At 42.0% G+C, this 27,344-nt stretch overlaps 1 protein-coding gene across 1 annotated transcript; it reads left to right on the plus strand.

Moving 5' to 3' along the window:
• Positions 1-2,562: 2,562 nt before the first annotated feature.
• On the plus strand, positions 2,563-27,204 carry LOC308578197 (vomeronasal type-2 receptor 26-like; the record flags this gene model as incomplete). The annotated part of the gene is made up of 8 exons (XM_081178454.1): positions 2,563-3,138; positions 4,648-4,875; positions 6,892-7,018; positions 8,600-8,657; positions 13,344-13,635; positions 22,113-22,239; positions 24,195-24,817; positions 27,097-27,204. Exons 1-8 carry the CDS (start codon positions 2,647-2,649, stop codon positions 27,202-27,204), a joined length of 2,055 nt encoding a protein of 684 aa, XP_081034580.1. The 5' UTR covers positions 2,563-2,646.
• Positions 27,205-27,344: the final 140 nt, after the last annotated feature.

Raw genomic sequence — 27,344 nt, forward strand, 5'->3', positions numbered from 1 at the left:
TAAAATTAAAACTAAACAAAATATTTTATGTACATTGTGGAAAACATGTAAAGAAAATCTTACTTTTATACTCAGTTGATTGGCAAAGGGAATGACTCAACTGAGGTTCAAACTGCAAGTCAATCTTGGAAACAAGCAGATGAGAGAAGAAGAGTATGAATGTCCTTTGGTTGCTTCTGTTACTGTTGTTTGTCAACAGCTATAACATCTGTAGTTTCCATGACAGTTCGGTGCCAAAGAACTACCAGCACATCCTGGCCTTGGCATTTGCTGTCCAAGAGATCAATGAAAACCCCGACATTTTATCCAACGTCTCTCTGGGATTTCACATCCTCAACAGCTACTACACTGCCAGGATGACCTGTAAGGCCAGCCTCAGCCTCTTTTCTGCACAACGGAGGTTTGTCCCCAACTTCCAGGGTCACAACCAGAAGAAAGTGATAGCTCTGATCGGAGGATGCATCTCCGAAATCTCTGCGAATGTGGCCGTCATTTCAGCAATGTACAAGACTCCACAGGTAAGCCTTTTTCTGAGAGTATAGAGAGAACACATCATGGTGGGATCATCATGATTTCAGAAAAATTTCCTGTCCTCCTTTGGATAAATGCAGATTTAATGATACTGCTATCAGGTTTATCGACAGTTCCTTGGCAAACTGTGCGGATCAACAAGTTTTAAGCAAGGCTTTGTTCTTTCCTGGATCCTGTTCAACCTTTTCATCCATGACTTTGATCTCTTGTTGGGAGCTGTATGCTGTGAACATTGTCTGACATAGACAATGGGGCGACATCCTCAGAGGGGAAGATGTGGGGCCTGTAGAGGAGATCAGAAGCACCGAGGGTCTGGAGGAACCAGTCCTGTCCCAAGGCCACCTGAAGTGCCTTTTAACATATAGGACTCTCCTGATCTCCCTCATAGCCTCTCTCGCAATCTGAAAGTCCTGCTTTCATCCCTGATTCCCCCTGAAGACTGAGGGTGGCAGATCGGGATGGTGACAAAATGTGTTAAAAGTGAGAAGAAGAGGGAGCTGGGATCAAGCTTGCATGTTTGTACACAAAGCAATCTGACACCTTACTTGTATGAGCCCGAACGTGTATCAGCTCTCTATGGTCTACCTGGCATATTTAGGTGATGATTTGTTAATATCCTGTGTCCTTCATTGGCATTAAACAACGGATTTACAGAATGCACACAAAAAGACCCTTTTCTTTATTTGTTTCACAATTAGTATCTATAATCAACAAAAATCCCAAAGATTTACTTCACATCATAATATCATGCAAGTAAATGAAGATTAACATAAAATTAACCCATACCCTATAAAAATTGAAAAGTTAATTGAATTTGCTTAGCATGAGATAATTATTTTCTTGGCCAGTTGGATGGGCAGGGTATAAATAATATATTGTTTTTGTTGTTGTTAGCCACTAGTTTCCCTACAATTCATTTATATATTTACTTGCCATTTGCACTCTTAAATAAAATGTTGCCGTTTGTATTTTAGTCAAATCTGAATCTTTATTAAGCATTCTTTCTAGGGACAGAACAAAGTAATATTTCCATTTTGAGCCAATAACATTCTTGTAGCTTTTAACAATTAGGATGTAAATTCCTTATGTTTTCTGGGTGATTCGCATTAAAGTCCAACTCAGTGACAGCATTTTTGAGTTAGTGCTCAACATTTTCAGCTTAATAGGCTGAAGGTTGGCAGTAGAGTCAAGATCACTGTTGATATACCAGCTGCGAGCAGTGGTGGACTTGGGTAATTTGGTGTGTGTCCCCCCCCCCCCCAGGTTGGTAAGGAGAAGTAAAGCTTTAGGAAGGAGGAATAAGGGCTCTGGGAGGGTCCTGGAGCCCACCCACCTCCTCCCCAAAGCAGGGAAAGCAAGGAAGGAGGATGGGGACTCTAGGACCCTAACAAAATCTGTAAATGGCGCCACCTTTTCTCAGCACCCACTGCTCACAAAAACCCAAATCCAGCCCTGGATCCACCCCTTTGACATGATTCTGGATTCCTGTAAGATCCTCTGTTACAGATGAAGGCAGCATATGACCGACCTGAAGCAACACATTTAAATACTTCATAGCAGAGACACCCTTTTCTACACTCCCAGAAATAAGCACTAGTATTGGGAGTAAGAGTACTTAAACCTAGCAATGCAATTACTTGCAGATGGTGTTATTCTGATATTCCACAGATAAAATGGCATACAAGTCAACTGGAATAGATTCATTGAACATTCTCGTTTGAGTAATATTTATGCATTTTATTTCAGCTCACTTATGGATCATTTTTGCCAATACAACATGCCAACACTTTATACCCCTTTTTGTACCAGATGGTCCCAAATGAAGCCCAACAGCACATCGGGGTTGTGCAGTTACTCAAACATTTTGGATGGACATGGATAGGGCTTGGTGCTGTGGATGATGACAAAGGGGACCAGTTTTTGCAGACAATGGCCCCAATGCTTGATGAAAACAGCATCTGTTATGCCTTCATCATAAGAATACCAAAATGGAATTATGTGGATGAGATTATAGAATATGTTTCACAACGTATAGAATACTATTTAACTGTCTTCAAGGAGAAAGCCAATGTGTTTTTTGTATATGGAGAACCTCCATCCTTTCAGGCTTTGAGAATGTTGTTCTTTGCAGCACCATTCATGGAATTGCCACCTCTTGGAAAAGTCTGGATTGTTACATCTCACTGGGATTTTGCATCACACTCTATGCAAAAGATTTGGGATTTACAAACCTTCCATGGTACCATATCTTTCACAGTTCACTCAAATCAGCCTGAGGGTTTCCAAAAGTTCCTTCAGATGGTAAGACCTTCATGGTTCAAAAGAGATGGCTTTATTCAAGACTTCTGGGAACAGGCTTTTGACTGTTTGCTAACAACGTCCAAGGAGTGGGAAGGAGAGGAGAATAAAACCTGCACTGGGGAAGAGAATCTGGAGAGTCTTCCTGGAGGTTTGTTTGAAATGAAAATGACTGGCCACAGCTACAATGTCTACAATGCTATCTATGCTGTGGCACATGCTCTGAATGCTATATTCCAGTTCAAATCCATGCATAGAAGATTGAAAGAAGGACGAAAAACGGCATTCCAGAATGTGGAACCATGGCAGGTAATAAAATTAAAGAAACTTAAGTTGAGATTTACTATAACTATGTTTAAGGTGTGGATACCCAGAGCAGTACTGTTAGCCCCAGAGCCATCACCCCTCCAGTTCCCTTCATGATCTCATGCAGCCTGTTCTTGTTGTAAAAGATGGGATGATACCTGAATTGGAAACCAAGTTATAAAGGCCAGTGTGATCAATGTGGGAACAGTTTATACTCTTAGGTGCAGAGTGTGCTAGAGGCATGGTCTCACAAATCTATAGAAAGCTTGTTGAACACAAAGTTGGTAGCAAACTGAGTTTTGCATTGGCCTGGGAGCAGGACCCTGGGGGTGCTATCGATGAGGCATGTGGGAGCAGTTTTCTTTTGGTTTCTTTTTGCAAATCCACTTGGATAAGCAATGGCAGTCTAGTGAATTGTTTGTAATTCATAATCTCCCACCCATGTGGAGGCAGGGAAAGGAAAAGAAAAATCAAATGATCCCATATCATGTACAATTCAAGAGTAGGACATGACAGTCCAATGGATGAAGCCCCCACCTATGCCAGGTGTGGGGAACGCCCAGCTCTCCATGTGTTGCTGAATTGCAACTCAATCAATTGTGGCTTATAGAATCATAGAGTTGGAATAGACCACAAGGGCCATCGAGTCCAACCCCCTGCCAAGCAGGAAACACCATCAGAGCACTCCTGACATATGGTTGTCAAGCCTCTGCCTAAAAACCTCCAAAGAAGGAGACTCCACCACACTCCTTGGCAGCAAATTCCACTGTCGAACAGCTCTTACTGTCAGGAAGTTCTTCCTAATGCTTAGGTGGAATCTTCTTTCTTGTAGTTTGGATCCATTGCTCTGTGTCCGCTTCTCTGGAGCAGCAGAAAACAACCTTTCTCCCTCCTCTATATGACATCCTTTTATATATTTGAACATGGCTATCATATCACCCCTTAACCTCCACTTCTCCAGACTAAACATGCCCAGCCCCCTTAGCCGTTCCTCATAAGGCATTGTTTCCAGGTCTATGACCATTTTGGTTGCCCTCCTCTGGACACGTTCCTATTTGTCAGTGTCCTTCTTGAACTGTGGTGCCCAGAACTGGACACAGTACTCCAGGTGAGGTCTGACCAGAGCAGAATACAGTAGCACTATTACTTCCCTTGATCTAGATGCTATACTCCTATTGATGCAGCCCAGAATTTCATTGGCTTTTTTAGCTGCCACGTCACACTGTTGGCTCATGTCAAGTTTGTGGTCAACCAAGACTCCTAGATCCTTTTCACATGTACTGCTCTCAAGCCAGGTGTCACCCATCTTGTATTTGTGCCTCTCATTTTTTTTGCCCAAGTGCAATACTTTACATTTCTCCCTGTTAAAGTTCATCTTGTTTGTTTTGGCCCAGTTCTCTCATCTGTCAAGGTCGTTTTCAAGTGTGATCCTGTGCTGCACTAGAAGTTCTACTGCAGCAACATATGTCCCTTTGTGAAACGGTTGTCCTTTTTTCTTCTCCTTCAATCCAGGTCCATCGTTTTCTACGGAGCATCGTTTTCAATAACACTGCTGGAGATCATGTGCACTTCAATGAAAATGCAGAATTAGTTGTAGGTTTTGATGTTACAAACTGGAGGATTTACCCCAATGGTTCGGTGATTAGAGCCAAAGTTGGAAAACTGAACCCTCAGGCTCCTTTCGGCAAGGAGTTAACCATTCATGATGATCAGATTGTGTGGCATAAAAGCTTTAATCAGGTGAGACATAGCTGTGTGTGAGACCAGATACTGCCATGAAAATCAACCTTGGGTCCCAAAGGTTGTTGGACTACAACTCCCATCATCATCAGGCGGGTTAGCCAATAATCAAGGAGGACGGGAGGTGTAATAAAATGCACCAGTATCTGGGACCTGAAGCCTGAAGGACAGGTATTGAGATTGGCTTCAAAATTTTTGGAAATCCCTTATTGTGTTCCAGATTTAATTTTGGTAAAATCCCATATAGTCTTTTTTCCCCAGTTGCTTGATTTCTGGTGTGGGGTATCCAGAGAGAATGTCCATTTGCTGGATATTTCCATATTCTGGGCATGATGCTAGTAATCCATTTTCCATATTCACTCATGGTCATGCTGAAGTCTATCTCCTTATTAAGAAAGCCAGTTAAACCAGGAGCTCAGAATCTTTTCCAGTCCTTTGCCCACATTCTCTTAGGGGAAACCATCCAGGGATCATATGCCAGTGGTGGGTGGGGAAGAGGGAAGTGACTGCGCCCAAAGAGGGTGAAGCAGCATGACTCTGGCCTGTGTTGAATAGGCTACATTCCAGCGATTCCAAACACAGGGGCTTCTGGATACATCCCAGTAGTTCTCTCTGTTCTCCACAGAGGCATGCAAGATGGATGATCACGGTGCAGGGTCACATTCTAGCCAAGCAGAAGAGCTTGAGGAGGCACAGAGCAGGGCTGGTGGGGGGAACATGGAAAGCATGACTTGGGATGAAACCTGAGGCATGAAGAGAAGCACCTACATGGCCACATCCCCCCGCCTCCCATCCTGGCATTTTCTCCCCAGGAATGATTATTATTATTTGTTACATTTCTATACTGCCCTTCGTTTGTAACACCAAAGTAACAAGCAAAAACAATACCCCCCCTGGCCCAACCCAACCCAAAGTGAGTAAGATACAGCGGAAGCACCACCTTAATCTGCCCATCTTAAATTCTCATTAGGTGTCAATAAAAGATATTTGCTAAGCTTTGGGCCTTATCAATTCAGATGCATTTGTTCTATTTAAACTCTCTCTGGACAGAAGCAACATGGTTCAATGAGGAATATTTCACTGCTACCAAAAATATTTTTATTATTGTAAAAAAACAAAATCCTACCCCTTTCCTCAGTTTCCCCTAGTATAGATGCAAAAAGTGGACTGACTGCTTTGGCAGGTAGGATTGGTCCTCTGCACCATCTCCATCAGATCAAGGGGCCTCTGGGTGCCAAAGCATCTGAGCCCCACAGAGCCACCAAGGGATTCTGTTCAGGGATGCTGAGGGGTGGTCAGAAAGGCTATATCTGTCCACAGCCCAGATGATGTGAGGGCCCATGACTTCCTGGTTGTCTCTCATGGTTCTGGGCTCACAGCTGCCAGGCTCCATGAGCATCTGCTATCTATAGGCCATTGGCTCCTTAAGCGGCTATGAAGACAAGGGCAGGAATACTGGAGAATAATGTGATGGAGAGAGGCTGGCAGTCCTTCACATCTCACTCTGGGGTGGCATTTGTTCAGTGCACAGGTGGCAGCTGAGCTACGACATTGGAAAGAGGCAGAGAATATGATTCGCCTCCATAAACCTTTCTGCAATGCTTTATTCAGATCAGCCCAGGCTTCCTTCTGAACCCAGCTAGGATTCCACATCCTTGGGACTCAGCATGCCACTATCTTTCATTCTTAGGGTAGTCCAGCCCTCTTCAGGCGTTCCCTCCTCACACAAGTGGAGAGATTTGACAGGGGGAGCTATTGACTGTCGCCTCTCCATCAGGACCATCCCTGTCTCCCTCCGGGTGTTGAGCTCTGAATGCAGGGTCCTAAAACTGTTCTGGAAAAGGATAAATGTAGAGGACACTCCCTGCTACAGATATCCAGCCCTCAACATGTGGAGGAAAGCTGGAACAGCTGACTGCTCCATGCTCACTTTCCTCAGCACATAATCCTAATCATGCGACATTCGAATGATGGATAATATGCTCTTGCTAATCTTCCTTTCTTGTTTTGGTGCAGATGCTGCCTGTTTCTCTATGCAATGACAACTGCTATCCTGGCTACAGCAGGAAAAAGAAGGAGGGAGAGAAATTCTGCTGCTATGATTGTGTTCCATGTCCAGAAGGGACCATCTCTAACCAGAAGGGTAGGAGCAATACTTTTTTTCTAGAAAAATAGGTGACGCTACTCAACATGAACACATTTAACAAATTATACTTGGCAATTATTGGTTACCCCAATAAATCATAGGAAAATCCAGGAAGAAAAATTATGATGCTAGTTCCCACCTTCCATGGTCATGGGTCTGGGGTGTGTAGGTCTTCTTTTAAGCCCATTAAATATTTCTACCATTTCCTTCAGTCTCCCTGGTTGCTCTCAATTCCTTATTTGAAAAGATCTTTTGTCATGACATCTTCTCCTGGCTTTGAATGCTAAGTGCTTGAAAATGTTAACAGGCTGTATGTTAAAAACAAGTTCTTCCTTTTACCTTAAGAAATGTATTTCTGGTTTCTTTGGAAGTAAAAATATTTCAATCAAATGAACAGCTGCCAGGTGAATCATGGGGTATCTCAAATAAAGCTCAGCTGAGGGTATCATGGGTATTCAGGAAGTATGGGTATGTGGGAAGGGTTGTAGAATAAAGGAAAGCACATGTAAAAACCCCAGCAACCAGAAAAATAAATATGTGCAACAAAAGTCCTGCACAACACTCAGAAAAATTTCACCAAACTTTCTTTTCTCCTTTGGAATAAAGTTAAATATATGGAAACTTTCCACAACAGGAACAGTCACAACAAAACAACAACAACAACAACAACAACAACAATGGAGTATTGGAATAAGACAACAGCCTAGTGCATCCATGGTTATCAACGAGAGCAGAATTTGCTATTTCATGGAAAAACTATCTAGTAGACCAGTTCAGCATCATCGAGACTTTCTCACTGAAATCATGAGTGTCCTTCGGTTGGTCAAAGAACGGCATGAACACAAAAAGCACTTTCATTTCTTTTTAAAATAAGATTTTATCAAGGCTTTTTCACAATACAATAATACAAAAGAAGCCGCTCTACATGAAAACAGAGCTAGAACTAGAATGCCGAGTCCTCCCTCCAAAGCTGCTCTTGACTCTGGTCTCACTCAGGAAGTGGGGGCCCTTCTAGCTCTCACCTGGAAGCTTTGGTTTTCCCAGTCCCTCACCTTGGGAGGTTTTCCCTTCCCTGCCTCTCACTCAGGGTCCTCCCACCGACTATTTACCCCCCATGTGTGCACAATCCCCCAACAACAGCCCAGAGCAAAGGAAACCCAAAGAAAGTGTTAAATGTTTGGAAAAAGTCAGAAGCCCAAGGCAGTATAAGTTCCTCAACTATGTTTATTTAACATTTGTCAATGACAACAGCTCACTCATAGGAAAACAAGAACCGAACTGACTGGACAACACAATAATAGTGCTGAGCATGAACTGACTGTTGACAGTTGACAGTTGAAAGTGCATGCGTTTACATGCCATTAGACCGTTCGTCTACCAACGCTTATACGATTGGTTAGAACGCGCCTTCTAACATAAAATGTGTTAAACCCAATACATAACAGAAAGCAAAAGAAAAGGGAAAGGGAGAGGGAGGAGAGGAATTTCACTGCCTGCCATAACTGATTCTTTCATGTAGATGTAGGTCATCATCTTGACATTTTTAATTGTTCCATCTTCTCCCCCTCCACCCTCCAGATATGGATGCCTGTGTCAAGTGCGCAGAAGAAAACTACCCAAACCAGGACCAAACAGGGTGTATTCCAAGGGGGCTGAGCTACCTCTCCTACCAAGAAAAGTTAGGGCTCAGCTTAGCTGTCTCCGCTCTGGCTTTCTCCCTGATCACCACCTTCGTGCTGGCGACTTTTGTGAAGCACAAGGACACGCCCATCGTCAAAGCCAACAACCGCAGCCTCACCTACCTCCTCCTCCTCTCCCTCCTCCTCTGCTTCCTCTGCTCCTTGCTCTTCATTGGTCAGCCTGGAAAAGGGACCTGCCTCTTCCGACAAGTGACTTTCAGCATCGTCTTCTCGGTGGCCCTTTCCAGTATTCTGGCCAAAACCATCACCGTGGTTCTAGCATTCATGGCAACCAAGCCCGGATCCAGAATGAGGAGATGGGTGGGCAAGGGGCTGGCCAATTGCGTGGTCCTTTCCTGCTCTTTCCTTCAAGCTGGCATTTGCACCCTTTGGCTAAGTGCTTCCCCTCCATTCCCAGATACAGACATGCAGTCACTGAAGAGTGAGATCATCCTGGAGTGCAATGAGGGTTCAGCTGCCATGTTCTATTGTGCTTTGGGCTATATGGGTTTTCTGGCTGTTGTGAGTTTCCTTGTGGCTTTCCTGGCCAGAAAGTTACCTGACAGTTTTAACGAGGCCAAATTTATCACGTTTAGCATGTTGGTTTTCTGCAGTGTTTGGCTGACCTTTGTTCCAACCTACCTGAGCACCAAAGGGAAATACATGGTAGCCGTGGAGGTCTTCTCCATCTTGTCCTCCAGTGCTGGGTTACTGGGTTGCATCTTTTTCCCTAAATGCTACATCATTGTGCTGAGGTCTGACCTGAACAACAAGGAAACCCTAATAAGGGGAAGAAAATAAATAATGGGCATATCCTTCACTGACCTTAAATTGAGAAGTATCTTGATCTTTGATAAATTTGTGTTTCATCTGTGTGAGGAATATTCCTTCCCAGAGTGACAGCAAGGGCTCCAATGACTATGGGGAGTTGCAGGCAAAAAGAGAAAGAGGCTTGCTTTCTTTACATGTGGAGAGTGAAATGAGCCCCTCTTATCCTGGAATACAGGTCGTAAATTTTCAGGACAGCATAAGGAAGGCAGAGGGGTCGCGTTTCTCAGACACACTCTCAGGGGAGGAGGGGCAAGCTGCTCCTGAGTCTCCTTGTACTAGGAAGCTGGACAGAGTCCAGGCTTGGCGTCAAGTCTACAGAAGGAGGGGCAGCCTGTTGGAAAAGAGTTCAGCCTCCAGTGTGCTCCACTGACCCATCTAGTGAGGAAGATTGAGCTGTGTGCTCAGACTGAACTACTGTGTAAATACCAGTAAATCTGAACATTATAAAACTGCCAGCCTGCCTTCTCTTGGTGTGAGAGGGAGATCGTAAATCCTGACAATGTTTCCTCTCTATTGTATTCATATTTATAGGCCCCCTCTCAACATCTTGATCATGTTCATGAACATGTTCAACATGTTCATCATGTCCACAAAATCTTTCAGGTGGTCATAGTTTCACTTCCAGTCACATAACACATAATTTTCTGCAACTTATTATACCATAAATGCTTTGCTATATTTGTGTCCTGCTTTGCTTGCACTACTGCAATAATGTAGTTGAACAGGCAAAGTATCACAGAACACACTGAAGCAGAATAGAGATACAAATAATGCACCATTACATTAAGAACGTGTCACAAAATACCCCTACAATGAAACACCAGCCTGGATGGCTTCCTTGTTTCATCATCATCATCATCATCATCATCATCATCATCATCAATGCCCTCCATCTGAATGAGCTGCCTCAGCCATAATGGGCAGCTTCCAAGAAATACAATGAAACATCCACCTTAAAAAACATCCCTTAACAGGGCTGACTTTTAGAAGATGCCTTCTAGAAGTCAGGTACTTGTTTATCTCCTTGACATCTGGTGGGAGGGTGTTCCACAGGGGGCGCCACTGCCAAGAAGGCCCTCTGCCTGCTTCTCTGTAACCTCACTTCTTAGAGTCAGGGACCCATCAGAAGGTCTTGATAGGTAGACTTCAGTCTCAGAGAAAGAGTTTTCTAGGGAAGTCATTCTTGTTCCCCTGGCATATGCAGACTCTGCTATGACCTCCCAGGGGATTTGGAGTAGCAAAGTTGATAAATAATGTAGACTGAAAAACTAATAGAGCCATCACTTGTCACTATATTGAGTTTTGTAGGTCCTGAAGATATTTTTTAATGGGTTTTGAAAATCCAGCTGATGAACCTCTTTCCAGATACCTGAATATGGTCAAAATATAGATTCTAAAATGTTTGGGCCCAAGACCTTTTTTTTGTTTGTTTGTTTTTTGGTAAAATATTTCTTTATTCGTTTTCAATAACAAAAATCCAATATATGCCACATTGTATCAATACCAAATTACCCCACACATTTCCCATTAACATTTTAAAAAATAACCAAAAAGAAAACATTATTACCACCGCCACCCATTGCTGGACTTCCTTCCACCCCCTCTTCTCGTTCTTTAAATAAACCAAATCATCTTACATTCCAGATCCCTTTACCCAATTTTCCAACTACTAAACAATTAAACTTGTGATATACTGTACAGAGATTTTAGACACCCAACCGCTTTACACATCCAAGCTTACAGACTATTTCCCCTTTTAAAATTATCCTTTTTGTTGCTCTTTGCAAGTGTTTAATCCATGTCTACTGATGTCCCAATTTATCTACAACCGCTAGCTCCTGGATAAAAACCATTTCCCAGATTGTGATTCTACCTTAAAATCTGGGCTTTAACATTATAGCAAAAATGAAGACTTGTTGGGCAATGCCTAATATCAGGGATGTGTAGTTAAATTTACTCTAACATGAGCAGAGGCAGCTTGGACCTTCTGAGCTACGTGTCACATATTCCCAACTACCCTTCAAAAGAGAGAATAAGAGTTGTAAGACTCCAGGGAGTCAAAGTGGGTGGACTCCTCACAGGTTCAAAAAAAATGCAACTTCAAAAACAAGGGGCTCCTTGGGGAATAGTCCCCCCTATCATTACCAGAATTGCTGGTTTCCATCCGACTGACAACAAAAAGTGCTTCCAGGGATCTTTAGCACATCAACCATCAGTTTCTGAAAGAAGTTACAAAAGCCTCATATTATTTTAGAGCAAGAGATAGGCAAGAGTCTGTATAATTCATTAATCATCATTCCCGCTTCATATTTCTCTTTGGCTGTGTATCTTCCACTTCCCAGGTTTTATTTGAAATCCTGTTTTGGCATTATTTCTGCTCCTTTGCACAAACTGATTTGCAAAGTTTCACCCTTTCTGCCTGCTATTACATCAGGGTGTTGATAACTTTAGCTGTGTATGAGGTATTTCCCCCTTTTTAAAAGTAATTACCACTCACCCCTAAAGAATAAAGTCAACAGAAAAATGATTTGATCCAGATTATTTTCATGAAAGCTAGCTCCTGCTGAAATCAGTCCTGATCAAAGCCACATGCAATTCTGCAGAGGGAAACATGGGAAGCTGCTTTTCGTGGGAAGACCCTTTCCACAGAAGGATCCTGCTGGTTGTGATGTTGCTGCTTGTGCTGCTGTGTCATAGTGTTTGCCAGGCATATTCCATGAATTGCAGCATACGTGACGATCCCCTCCCTATTCCTCATGAGTTTTACCTGCCAGGAGACCTGGTCATCAGTGAAATTGTTTCTCAGGTCTTCTTGCTCTACAATCTCCTCTCTTTCATGGAACAGCCGACACAGATTGTGATTGATGAGCCAATGTAAGTCCCCCCCCTCTCTCTCATAAACACACACACACTTGTTGCAACGTATGTTGAGAATATAATTACTGGGAATATGTCCTTAAGGAAAGCAGTTCGTTTTCGGAGTGAGAAAAGTGTCATGTCAGAAGCTTGTTCATATCTATTTAGCCTTCCACATTATACTGTTAGCACAAAGCATTAGTAAGTTTTCTCACACAAGTGTCATTGAAGTGTAAGGTTCTTCAGTACTTCCATTGGGCTTTTCTGACTTGGTGGAGGAATTTGTATGTATTTGTTTTTCTCCACACTACTCCTTCTTACTCTTTGTTCCCTACCATCCTTGGCCTTCATCTGTATCCCATCCCATTGTCTTTCAGTCACCTGGTATTTTAAATTTTCATTTCATATTATTTTGGTCCAAGCATACCACCATATTCCATCCTTCCTCTTGATTTCATCCTGCCCTTCCTTCATCCCACTCCAGATTTCATGTGACCAGTTCCACTCAGTTGCTGCAACTATAAATATATTGAACCCACAATCAAATCTGATGAGAGTATGCATATGAGAGGAGCATTTGAAATATTCTCTTGATATGCCTCTTCTGGTACATTTAGATAGGTAGAGGTAATATATTAGGGGGGGTGCGTGTAATTTTTAAATTGGTCATAAGACATATTGTATTACACTTTTTGCAAATATATATAGACTAAGAAGAGGCTTCCAGTTGTACCTCTCACTTGCTGTCTTCTCTGATTTCATCATTAAGTGGGAGACGCTCTTCCGTTACCTTGCTATTTCCAGATAATAAATAATTCCTTCTTACTTACTTGATGCAATTTCATCTTATTTATTGTTTGATTGTAATAACTGAAAGAAGAGCTGAGAGATGAAGAGGACACGCATATTTTTCTTGCTTCTCTCAGTATTTGTGTCATCTACTACTTTTATTACAGTTCAGTGCCAAAGAACTACCAGCACATCCTGGCCTTAGCATTTGCTGTCAAAGAGATCAATGAAAATCCCAACATTTTATCGAATCTCTCTCTGGGATTTCACACCCTCAATAGCTACTACACTGCAAAGACGACCTACAAGGCCACCCTCAGCCTCTTTTCTGCACAGCATCGCTTTGTCCCCAACTTCAAGTGTCACAACCACAACAACCTGATAGCTCTCATTGGAGGATGCATCTCTGAAATCTCTGCCAACGTGGCCGTCATTTCAGCCATCTACAAGACTCCACAGGTAAGCTGTGTGCATGCAAGTACAGGTAATTCAGAGTTGTGGCACAATATCATGATTTCAAAAACATGGCCTGCAATATTTTGGATAGCCAACTGGTTAAATGCAGTCCAAGTGATAATCTTATCAGGTTTATTCACAGCTCTTTGAAAACAGGGCTGATCCTGGAGGTAAATCAGACTTGAGATAAATTTGGAGTGAAGTGGCTCAGGGCTTTGCCATTTCTCAGATCAACATTTTTATCCATGATTTACTCCAGAGCTGGGAACTCTCAGGATGCTGTGGGACACAGAGGCTGGGGAGAAGTCTTCTGAGGGAAAGATGTGGGGCCCTGTAGAGAAATCCAGGACAACCAAGGATCTGGAGGAATCAGCAATGGTCCTAAGGCCACCTCAAGTCCCTCTTCACATCAATGACTCACTTGGCCCACTAATCGCCTCCTTCCCAATATTAAAGCCTTGTCTTATTCCCCAATTTCCCCCTTTGTCTCATGGACCTAAAATTGGATAGTGGCAGCTAGAGATGGAAAATTTCTTAAAATCAATCAGAAGAGGGAGGTTTGAGGAAGTTGCACACTTTTTTTGCAGAAGCCGATCTCATGCCTCACAGGCAAGAGCTTGTGAACAGTCTTCAATACTGATCTTTCAATTACGTAACTTCTCATTCCAGAGTTCTCTTCAGGTTTTTCAATCTTTGATGTGAACCTCATAGCTCTGCTCAGCTCACTCTCACCGTGTTTGCAGTTCCCATCCTATCCAAGATGACTGTTGTATATTTTAATTGATTGTCTGATTTTATGTTAATGTATTATACATTTGATGTTAGCCGCTCTGGGCCCGGCTTTGACTGGGGAGGGTGGGATATAAATAAAAATTATTATTATTATTATTATTATTATTATTATTATTATTATTATTATTATTATTACTATCTGTGCCCTTTCTAGCATATTTAAGTAATGGGGGTTTTTATTATTCTGTTCCCTGCACTGGCATTAAAAAACAAAGTTAGAGAATAACTTTTAATACTTTTTTTTTAAAAAAATCTTATTTATTTAAGAATTATTATCAATAATCAACAAAACTACCCCCTAAATAACTTTGTATCACAATGTTACATAAGTAAATGTCAGTATAATATTTATTCAGAGAAAAATTAAAAATGTACTTGAAGTTGCTTTTGCAGGAGATAATTATTTCCATGGCAATTTTGTATAGAGGGCCTCCAGTTTTCCCAGCATCTATTTCTATATTAATTGCCACTTTTGAGATTAAATAAAATGTATTTTTTGGGCCATTCTTATCAAATCCCAAAAGTTCATCAAACCATTCTTTCCAGGAAATGAGAAAAGTAACTTTCCATTTTAAAGCCCATACCACCCTTGCAGCTATGATAGGTGACATATAGCTCAACAACGTCCATGGCCATCGTACCCACTAAGGGCCAAGCTGAAGTATCTACATGAACCAAACCAGCATAATGAAAACCCTGGGCACTAAATGAGCAGAGACATAGCAGGGAGCCCTATTCCTACTGTAGCCAAATCTGTGGGAAGCCAAATCTCCTTGCTACCAGAAGGCAGTATCAAGCGAGGAAGGCGGGGAAGTGTCTACCCCGGAGCATGACAAAAATCCAGATGCAAAAAAAGTGTTTCAGGAGATAGTGGATGGGGGCTCACCAATTCCCTGTTTCTGCTCTGACTGCCAGAGTTGGGTCTGGTCATGCTCTGGAACATTTGTTCTATTGTATATAAACTTCTGGGGGGTGACATGGCAGTGGCTAAATGGTTTGGTGGCAAAACAGAGAAGACCACGTGAAGAATACTTGTGCATTTTATTTCAGCTCACTTATGGATCATTTTTGCCAATACAACATGCCAACACTTTATACCCCTTTTTGTACCAGATGGTCCCAAATGAAGCCCAACAGCACATCGGGGTTGTGCAGTTACTCAAACATTTTGGATGGACATGGATTGGACTATTGGCTGTGGATGATGACAAAGGGGACCAGTTTTTGCAGACAATGGCCCCAATGCTTGATGAAAATGGCATCTGTTGTGCCTTCATCATGAGAATACCAAAATGGAATTATGTGGATGAGATGATAGAATATGTTTCACAACGCATAGAACACTATTCAACTGTCTTCAAGGAGAAAGCCAATGTGTTTTTTGTATATGGAGAACCTCCATCCTTTCAGGTTTTGAGAATGTTGTTTTTTGTAGCACCATTCATAGAATTGCCACCTCTTGGAAAAGTCTGGGTTGTTACATCTCACTGGGATTTTGCATCACACTCTATTCAAAAGAACTGGGATTTGCAAACCTTCCATGGCTCCATATCTTTCACAGTTCACTCAAATCAGCCTGAGGGTTTCCAAAAGTTCCTTCAGATGGTAAGACCTTCATGGTTCAAAAGAGATGGCTTTATTCAAGACTTCTGGGAACAGGCTTTTGACTGTTTGCTAACAACGTCCAAGGAGTGGGAAGGAGAGGAGAATAAAACCTGCACTGGGGAAGAGAATCTGGAGAGTCTTCCTGGAGGTTTGTTTGAAATGAAAATGACTGGCCACAGCTACAATGTCTACAATGCTATCTATACTGTGGCACATGCTTTGAATGCTATATTCAAATTCAAATCCATGCATAGAAGATTGGAAGAAGGACAAAAAACGGCATTTCAGAATGTGGAACCATGGCAGGTAATTAAACCAGATAATTTTTTTAGGTAACCATGTTCCCACCCAACGGCTGCCTCCCTACACTCAGGATAAGAGAAGACTGAGAGGATATGTGATAGCCATTTTCAGGTATCTTAAGAGCTGTCTAATGGAAGAAGAAGAGGAGGAGGAGGAGGAGGAGTTTGAATTTGATATCCCGCTTTATCACTACCCTAAGGAGTCTCAAAGTGGCTAACATTCTCCTTTCCCTTCCTCCCCCACAACAAACACTCTGTGAGATGAGTGGGGCTGAGAGACTTCAAAGAAGTGTGACTGGCCCAAGGTCACCCAGCAGCTGCAGGTGGAGGAGCGGAGATGCGAACCCGGTTCCCCAGATTACAAATCTACTGCTCTTAACCACTACACCACCCTGGCTCCACACTGGAAGATGGAGCAGGTTTGTGTTCTCCTGCTCTGGAGGGTAGGATCCAAACCAAAGGGGTCAAGTTCAAGAAAGCATATTTTTGTAAGAAAGGAGGAGAGAGGTGCAGTGGTGGACAGGAGGAATGGAGGGAAGAGAGCTGAGCTACACATTTGGCTTTTTGAAATTCCTGCCAGCAGATGGCGCAATGCGTGCAGAGGAGGGATACCAAGCCATATGAGGAACACTTGGCAGAGATGGGAGAGACTGACATGGAATGAGATAACTATCTTCAAGTATCCATAGGCTGTCCCACGGAAGATGGAGCAAGATATCATGAATGAGCCAGGCCCCAGGGAAAGTTTGCAACCAGCTAAAGGAAACAGCCAGGAACAGAGAGGGTTGTGAGCCGGAACCCTGCCAATGCTCTTGGGAAGTACAAAATGCTGCGAACAGAGAAGGAAGCAGTTTAGCAAGTGGTAAAGAATTAAGAGACAGCCTCTCAGAGAGTGGGGAAGAGGCGAGAGCTGACCCTCTCTCTCCACAGTCTTGGCGAATGGGAGGGCTACAAGACAGGAACCAAAACAAGATGTCATAAGCGAAAGTTCAGCTGCTTCTGGTCTTGCAGGAAGCAGTCAGAAGGGTCATCATGATTGATGAGGCTGGCGGCATGTTAGAGACGTCTGGAGAACTCTGTTTTTGCAATAAATCTTACCTTTTAATTAACCACGCTGGCTGTGTTATCACGTCGGAAACTGGGACTCCTGACACAACCTTGCTTTCCCCTGCTCTAGAGGGTAGGATCCAAAGCAAGGAATTCAAGTTACAAGAAAGGAGATTCTGAATGAACATCAGGAAGAACTTTCATTATTATTATTATTATTATTAGTAGTAGTAGTAGTAGTAGTAGTATTTATTAGGTTTTTCAAGAACGTTAAATCAATTTACTTCACATACTCATATATATATATATATATATATACTTCCCAACCCTCCCATGTTGTTGTTTTTATTCTTATCCTTAATCACTGTATTATACTTGTCAGGAAGAACTTTCCGACATGAAGAGCTGTCATGGATGCTTGAGCTGAGATTCTTGCATTGCAGGGGGAACTCTCTTGCCATCTATCTAGAGGACAAAACAGAAACAAAGGGAATAAGATTTTAAGGAATAATGATGTGGGCTTTGGGGTCAACTAGGCTGCTTATCATTACCAACTGTTGCAGTTTTTCTATTTCCTAGAATCATAGAGTTGGAATAGACCACAAGGGCCATCGAGTCCAACCCCCTGCCAAGCAGGAAACACCATCAGAGCACTCCTGACATGTGGTTGTCAAGCCTCTGCTTAAAGTCTCCTTTGCCTTTTTTGTACTAGATAGACGATAGATAGCTAGATGATAGATAGATAGCTAGATGATAGCTAGATGATAGCTAAATAGATAATAGATAGATAGATGATAGAGATAGATAGATAGATAGATGATAGATAGATAGATAGATAGATAGATAGATAGATAGATGATAGATAGATTGATAGATGATAGATAGATAGATAGATAGATAGATAGATAGATAGATAGAGATAGATAGAGATAGATTATATAGAGATATAGAGATATAGAGATAGATAGATAGATAGATAGATAGATAGATAGATAGGGAGGAAAGACAGACAGACAGACAAATTGAATTCATAATTATCTTTGAATATGTTTAAGTTTTTTGCGGTTAACCATACCCCTAAATATTTAACCTTCTTTTCTATAAATCATTCTATGATCTGTTGTAATGATTCTTTAGATTGTTCTGTCATATTTTTCACCAACATTTTAATTTTTGTTTTATTTAGCTTAATACCGGCTATTTGCCCAAATTCCTGAATCTTATCTAACAGCCTTGGTATGTTGACCAGGGGTTCTTCAACTGTTATCACAAGGTTGTCTGCAAAAGCTTTCAGTTTATATGCTTTACTCCCCACCGTAATTCCTTTTATTCCTTCATCTGCTCTTATATTTCTCGCCAGGATCTCTTAGACTAGTATAAGCAGTAATGGTGACATGGGACAACTCTGTCTTGTTCCCTTTGTAATTCCACATTTTTCAGTTACTACATTATTCACAATCAGCATGGCTTTCTGCTCAGAATATATAGCATCAATTCCTCTAAGGAATGGCTCTCCAAATTCCATCATTTCCATTGTCTTTTTCATAATAATCCAAGAAACATCATCAAAGGCCTTCTCTGCATCAATAAACATCAAAACCGCTTGCTTTTCATTCCTGGCCTCCAGATACTCTATTTTATGTATCTTATATTCCTTATATTATCTTTCATCTGGCAGCCAGGTAGAAAGCCAGCTTGATCTTGGTGGATTGTTTCTTTTAACACTGTTTTCAAACGGTTTTCAAACGGTTTGCCAAAATATTGGCAAATAATTTGTAGTCATTATTCAATAGTGAGATGGGCCTGTAATTTTTAACTAAAACTAAATCTGAATCCTGTTTCGGAAATAATGTACCATATTTTTCGCCCTATAGGATGCACTTTTTCCCCTCCAAAAATGAAGGGGAAATGTGTGTGCGTCCTATGGGGCGAATGCAGGCTTTCGCTGAAGCCTAGAGAGCGAGAGGGGTCGGTGCGCACTGACCCCTCTAGCTCTCCAGGCTTCAGGAAGCTATCCGCAAGCCTTGCAAGCCCGGCGGGAGGTCCCGCGGGCTCGCAAGGCTTGCGGGCAGCAGCCTGCAGCCCAAAAGCTCGGGGGACAGCGGGGAGGCGCAGCGCCGCCACCCCGCTATTCCCCGACCTGATCTGGAGGCTGGCGGGGGGGGAGAAGCAAGCCGTTGCCCCACGGAGGCTAGAGAGGCTGTCCCTGAAGGCAGAAGAGGGAGATGGAGCACTCCGTCTCCCTCTTCTAGCTTGGGGGTGGCTGCGCAAACCTGGGGGGGGGGAATAATTTTTCCCCCTTGATTTCCCCCCCCCCCCGAAAAACTAGGTGCGTCCTATGGGCCGGTACGTCCTATAGGGCGAAAAATACGGTAATATAAGCAAGAATCTGGCAATTGACTCAAATTCATTATCTTATTCATTACAACTTTCAATGGTTGTGCCAACTGATCTTGCAGCTTTTTGAAATATTTAGCTGAAAGTCCATCTGGTCATGGCAATTTCTCTAACTTAGCTTGCCCTCTTGCTTGTTGCAGTTCCATCATCATCATTGGTGCATTTAAAAGATTTATCTTTTCTTTTGGAATCTTTTGTAGGTCATTCTGCTTTAAATATGGATCAATTTTATCTTCATTTTCCCATCCAACTTCCTTGCTTTTTTAAAAAACTGCCATGCTAGCAATTTTCCTGGTTTGTTTGCAAACTCAAAATTTGTCTGTTTTATCAATTTTATTTTCCATTCAATTTCTTGATTTACCAACATTGAAAATTAGGTTTGTAACATCTCTATATTCTGTTTTGTTGATTCATTTCCTGGTTTTTAAATTATTTGTTTTTCGTGCTTAATCAGTTCATCTAGTAACTCTTTCTTTTTCTTCTCTCTTATCTTTTTTATTTTTGCAGAGTATTTTCTTGCATAAAAAAACCTCTCATTACTTCTTTACATGTTCCCCAAACCACATTTATATCCATACACTGCTTCAAGTTTAGTTCAAAATAATCTCTCAGGGTTTTTCCCTGCTTTCTGCAAGGTATTTTTTATTGTCTAATAAGCCTTCATTTAGTCTCAATCTGTAAGGTGAGTTTTCTACTCTTCTTAATTCCAGCAGTAATGAATTATGCTCCAAGAGTGTCCTAGGTTGTGTTTCCACTTTTTTAGTTCTTAATGTTAGCTTATTAGATAGCCATACTGATTAGATATCCATACCGAGTTGATTCTTCTTGCAAATCAATTTGGCTCTGAGAAAAAAGTAAATTATCTATCCAATGGATGTTTAAATCTCCAAATATCAGTTAATTTAAGATTTTCTACCATAGACTGTTTTTTCTTCAATCCAGGTCCATCAATTTCTACGGAGCATTGCATTCAACAACAGTGCTGGAGATACTGTATACTTTAATGAAAATGCAGAATTAGTTGTAGGTTTCGATGTTACAAACTGGAGGATTTACCCCAATGGTTCAGTGATTAGAGCCAAAGTTGGAAAACTGAACCCTCAGGCTCCTTTCGGCAAAGAGTTAACCATTTATGATGATCAGATTGTGTGGCATAAAAGCTTTAATCAGGTGAGATGTAGCTGTGTGAGACCAGACCTGGATGTACACTGACCTTTTCAATGTCATTAGAATGATTTTAACTATATCGTTCTAAAACATAATTGCTTAAAAAAGCGTTCATTACTTACAAAAGAGCTGTTCCCCTCACTGCCTGGTTCCTGGTTGTTCTGCAGCACCATCTGGTGTCCCATTTTAATAATGCATGATCAACGTTCTAAGCTAAACGTAATGTGGCTCTTACGTTTTGAAAATCTTTCATTAACCCTTTCTTAATCTTATAAATCATGAGTGTAGATCCATCCCAGATATTGTAAAAAAAAAAAAAAATTCAACGTTGGGTCCCCTAATGTTGTTGGACTACGACAACATTAGGATGTCACATAGAGGAGGGAGAAAGGTTGTTTTCTGCTGCTCCAGAGAAGCGGACACGGAGCAATGGATCCAAACTACAAGAAAGAAGATTCCACCTAAACATTAGGAAGAACTTCCTGACAGTAAGAGCTGTTCGACAGTGGAATTTGCTGCCAAGGAGTGTGGTGGAGTCTCCTCCTTTGGAGGTCTTTAAGCAGAGGCTTGACAACCATATGTCAGGAGTGCTCTGATGGTGTTTCCTGCTTGGCAGGGGGTTGGACTCAATGGCCCTTGTGGTCTCTTCCAACTCTGTGATTCTATGATTCCCATCACCATCAGGCAGGATAGCCAATGATCAAGGATGATGGGAGGCGTAGTATAATCTGCCAACATCTGGAGAATTGAGATTGAATGACAGAGAGGCAAACAAGTTTCAATACTTTTGAAAGTTTCTTTCTTTTTCCAGAATTTGTTTTGGTCAAATCCTGCATTATCTCTTTTCTTGTTTAATTACTTTATCTCTGCTTCATATTTCCATATTCTGGGCATCATGACAGTAATCCATTCCATGTTAGGCAGAGTAAATAATTTACACGACTGAAACCTGGCCCCCTAGTCTCTTGTCATGGCCCCCTATTTATGCGGTTTCCACCTGCGGCTCCTTTGGAATATCCTGGGGGCCTCCAAGGGGCTATATGGCCCCTGGTTGAGAAACGCTGATCTAGGGTCTAACAAATGTCCACAGACCCAGCTGGTCCATGCACACTGTCTTCATCATGAGGGTTCATATATTCCTACTAATCTCCTGTGCGTGTTTCTGTGCAGGGGCTGCCAGTTTCTGTGTGCAACGACAACTGCTATCCCAGCTCCAGCAGGAAAAAGAAGGAGGGAGAGAAATTCTGCTGCTATGATTGTTTTCCATGTCCAGAAGGGACGATCTCTAATCAGAAGGGTAAGAGGCAACATGGACAGAGATATCGAGACACTCACTTAGCATAATATGCTTGCTCCTCCTTTCTTTGGAAAATGTATGTCCCCTTGAATGCATTCTGCAATACATATGAAAACTAAACATACATTAGAAAACTAAACAAGCAACTTTATTTTTAAAATTATGTTTCAAACAAACAAGGACATTTTGACCTTATGCCAGTCACTATCTTACCAAACAGGAGGGGCGGGAAATGTCCAGTAGCACCTTTGAGACCAACTAAGTTTGTTCTTGGTATGAGCTTTTGTGTGCATGCAAACTTCTTCAGATACACTGAAACAGAAGTCACCAGACCTTTATATTGTGAAGATCTAATGAGGGGACTGATATATGCTGCATTGAAATAATTGGAAGAAAGATAGAATTAAATAACAATATATTTTCCATTAAAACACTGACTATTAAGGGGTCATTAAATCACACACATCAGCAATGTGATCAATGAGATGAATATTTTAAAAATGTGAAAGCGGGATTCATTCTCAGGGAGTTCCATACCTAAAGAAAAGCTCTTTACTGAAACCTCAGGCCACAAATAGATTCAGGTGGCTAGGAGGCCCTTGAAGTGTAGCTGGGTTCCCACAAAGTAAGACGCAATGGTAACACCAAGAAACCTTATTGAACTAACAGAACTGGCCAACAGGGGCATAGCAACTGCTTTTATACATTTCTGAAGAGCTAGGCCACTCCCACTCTCAATGTGATTGGCTATCTAAACTCCCAAGCTATGCATCATAACTTAGAGTTTAAGGGCCAATGGCAGTAGCCCAAATCCTGAAATGTTCTGTGATTGGATATCATGTATTGAATCAGAACACAGGAGCTCAGAAGTCTTAGTCCAGACTTGGAGGAGGAGGTGAAATTGGTTATGGTATGGTGGGCCCAAGATATTGGACACAATATATATACAAACGAATGGGAAAGGCTGTGGAAGGAGGACATCAGTTTCAATGCACGTTACAGTCTTAGAAAAAATGTGATGAAGATGTTATACAGATGGTGCCTAACCCTGGCCAAATTGGCCAAGATGTATAAGAATAGTTCAAATGCTTGTTGGAGGTGTAAAAATGGGGTAGGTACCTTTATGCACATGTGGTAGGAGTGTAATAGGATAAGAGAAATTTGGGATGTTATATATACAGTAATGAACTCAAAAAGATTTTCAAATTCTCAATTTCAAAAAAACCTGAAGCCTTGCGGTTAGGTATCATGTCCATGGAGATTAAGAAAAATCCTAGACCTCTTTTTATGTATGCAACCACAGTGGCTGAAAATTGGATAACAAGGAACTGGAAAGGTGATAACAGCCCCACAAAAACGGATTGGCAAGAGAAAATGATAGAATATTTACAACTTGCCCAAATGACAGGGAGAATAAGAGGAAACTCAATAGAGAAAGTTAATAAAGATTGGATAATATTTAAAGAATATCTTAAAAACTACTGTGACGATGTTAATCTCCTGACAGACTTAGAATGAATCTTGAATTATAGAGAAAGTACATAGTAATTTTTTCTTGTTAATAAATGGGAAAGTAAAACAATAACAATGAAATGTGTATAACAATGAAATAACAATGAAATGTGTAACAAAATGTAAAATAGCACAATGAGAGGAATCAGAAGTTAGTGTCTATGGTGTGTCTATGTTGTGGTGTGTATTGTAGAATCATAGAATCCTAGAGTTGGAAGAGACCACAAGGGCCATCGAGTCCAACCCCCTGCCAAGCAGGAAACTGTATGTATTGTCTAAGTTATATGTAAATTTACATATAATAAAGGTTATTTAGAATCCAGATTCAAGCTCTGGCAAACCAGACCACTTTCACTGCCTGCTGTAACCGATTCTTTCAGGTAGATGTAAGTCATCATCTTGACATTTTTAATTGTTCCATCTTCTCCCCCTCCACCCTCCAGATATGGATGTGTGTGTCAAGTGCGCAGAAGAAAACTACCCAAACCAGGACCAAACAGGGTGTGTTCCAAGGGGGCTGAGCTACCTCTCCTACCAAGAAAAGTTAGGGCTCAGCTTAGCTGTCTCCGCTCTGGCTTTCTCCCTGATCACCACCTTCGTGCTGGCGACTTTTGTGAAGCACAAGGACACGCCCATCGTCAAAGCCAACAACCGCAGCCTCACCTACCTCCTCCTCCTCTCCCTCCTCCTCTGCTTCCTCTGCTCCTTGCTCTTCATTGGTCAGCCTGGAAAAGGGACCTGCCTCTTCCGACAAGTGACTTTCAGCATCGTCTTCTCGGTGGCCCTTTCCAGTATTCTGGCCAAAACCATCACCGTGGTTCTAGCATTCATGGCAACAAAGCCAGGCTCCAGAATGAGGAGATGGGTGGGGAAGGGGCTGGCCAATTGCGTGGTCTTTTCCTGCTCTTTCCTTCAAGCTGGCATTTGCACCCTTTGGCTAAGTGCTTCCCCTCCATTCCCAGATACAGACATGCAGTCACTGAAGAGTGAGATCATCCTGGAGTGCAATGAGGGTTCAGCTGCCATGTTCTATTGTGCTTTGGGCTATATGGGTTTTCTGGCTGTTGTGAGTTTCCTTGTGGCTTTCCTGGCCAGAAAGTTACCTGACAGTTTCAATGAGGCCAAATTCATCACGTTTAGCATGTTGGTTTTCTGCAGTGTTTGGCTGACCTTTGTTCCAACCTACCTGAGCACGAAAGGGAAATATATGGTAGCCGTGGAGGTCTTCTCCATCTTGTCCTCCAGTGCTGGGTTACTGGGTTGCATCTTTTTCCCTAAATGCTACATCATTGTGCTGAGGTCTGACCTGAACAACAAGGAAAGCCTAATAAGGGGAAGAAAATAGAGAGAGAGAGAGAGAGAGAGAGAGAGAGAGAGAGAGAGAGAGAGAGTGTCCATATCTTAGAGCTTGAGTAGTCCTGGGATATCATTCACTCTGACCTCTGATCTTGATCTTTGAATAAATTTGTGTCTCATCAGTTTCCTCTGTGTTGTTTTCTTATTCTTGACCAGCTCCAGACTGGGGAACTATATTTTCTGGATCATGATCATGATCTAGATGTGGATGCAGGGGAGGGCAAATCAGGTTTGGGTCAGTTTGGACCCTATAGAGTCTGATTTATAAATCCAGATTTATAAATCTTGGCCAGAAACTGTGCATAACTGCCCAAAACATAGATTGATCAAAAAATATCTGAGGGGTCCAGGCCCCCTCAGGACAATGGGCACTGCCATTCAAATGCAGTGAGTGCACCACATCTTGTGAAGAAGAAGAAGAAGAGTTTGGATTTGATATCCCGCCTTTCACTCCCTTTAAGGAGTCTCAAAGCGGCTAACATTCTCCTTTCCCTTCCTCCCCCACAACAAACACTCTGTGAGGTGAGTGGGGCTGAGAGACTTCAAAGAAGTGTGACTGGCCCAAGGTCACCCAGCAGCTGCATGTGGAGGAGCGGAGACGCGAACCCTTGTGGTCAATTATGTGGGGTGGGGCTTACCTGCCCCCCCATATTTTATTCAAGTTGGCACCCCAGGAATTTAGGGTGTGATGCAGGGAACAAATTTAGTAATAACAACAACCTCTCTCTAGGACAAAAGCGGCCTTCAACTTCCTCATCAAGTGCCACTGACTACATATATCTCAAAGAAGAAAATAATTGTTGTAGAGTTCAAAACAGAAAAGAAAGGAAAACTTTTGCCATTCATTATGCAACTTCAAATGTCATCAGCACACAAGGGAAATTATAATAACACCTATCCATGCCAAAATTACCAGTTTAGATATTCTTGCGCATTATGCAAACAAATGTCATAAACCATCAGAACTGGAAAAACAATATCCCTTATGGGCTCCATGGGAGGCACTGATGACACTCTGGGTGTCTGCAGCCACCACTTGGGTGCCCATTGCTTTAAGCTCAGACTTTTGACAGTGTGTGTGTGTACAACTCACCTGGGAACTTTATGGAGAAGGCTGGGTAAAGATGATGCTGATGCTGGTGTATGTCAAGTGTGTGTGAGCAATGTGTGATCATTTATCTCTAGTCAGGGACAAAGCAGCCTTCCTAGCTAATTGCAACCAACTGCATTTCATTCAAGGAAGAAAAAATAGTTGTAGAGTTCAGGTAGAAAAAACCCCTACTACTTCAATTGCTCATGATGCAATTTCAAGGAACATCAAGACTCAGGGGAAATTACCGTTATACCTCTCATTGTCAAAATTACTGGTTTCCATCCTCGTACACAATGTATGTCATTGGCAAGACCATCAGTCAGAATCTGAACAAGAAAGAAAGATATAAAACCCTCGTGTTGTTGACCAGTGGATCAGGACACAGGTAGGGCTCTGTCATTCACCTGCATCATCACTTTCCCTGTGCAGGTTAGGGTCTGCTTCCCACCAGATGATTCTTTCGTGATTTTAACCCCCAAAGTATACGCTGTTCTTCATCATTTTTTACATACCTGGCACTCAGCAGGGGTTTTTTTGGGGGGGAGGGGGAGTGAAGGGAGAAATAGAACACCCTCTTCAGGAACATTGATGATCACAGAGCCATTACTAAATACAAAGACCAGGCTATAGTTCATGCAGTCCCTAAAATGCCAGGCTCTGGTGTAAATCAGTGTAGCACCACCATTTGCCACCATTCAAGGGAGTTTGTAGCAAAACAGATAAGAAGATTGAGGCAAAACATGACAGTCTATGTTGGGAGGGAAAGTGTTTTCCACAGGATTGTGTTGGTTATGGTGTTTCTGCTGTTACTGCTTTGTCATGCTGTGTGCAAGACACATTCTATTAACTGCAGCATCTTTGATGATCCTCTTCCTATTCCTCATAATTTTTACCAGCCGGGCGACCTGGTCATTGGGGGAATTGTTTCTCAGGTCTTTTTCCTCTACAATAACCTCTCTTTCACAGAACAGCCTACACAGATAATGATTGATGAACCCATGTAAGGCATTATTTCATTTATTTTATTCTTCTCCTATAAAATGTTCAGGCCATAGTAATGGAGCACACATTATAAAGCAACACTGTGCTTCAGTAAGAATTTATTTATTGTCTGTTCTGAGCACTTTGAAAAGGATGCTGTGAT

Source organism: Podarcis bocagei (genome assembly GCF_964188305.1).
Source record: "Podarcis bocagei genome assembly, chromosome: W".
Classification (NCBI taxonomy): domain Eukaryota; kingdom Metazoa; phylum Chordata; class Lepidosauria; order Squamata; family Lacertidae; genus Podarcis; species Podarcis bocagei.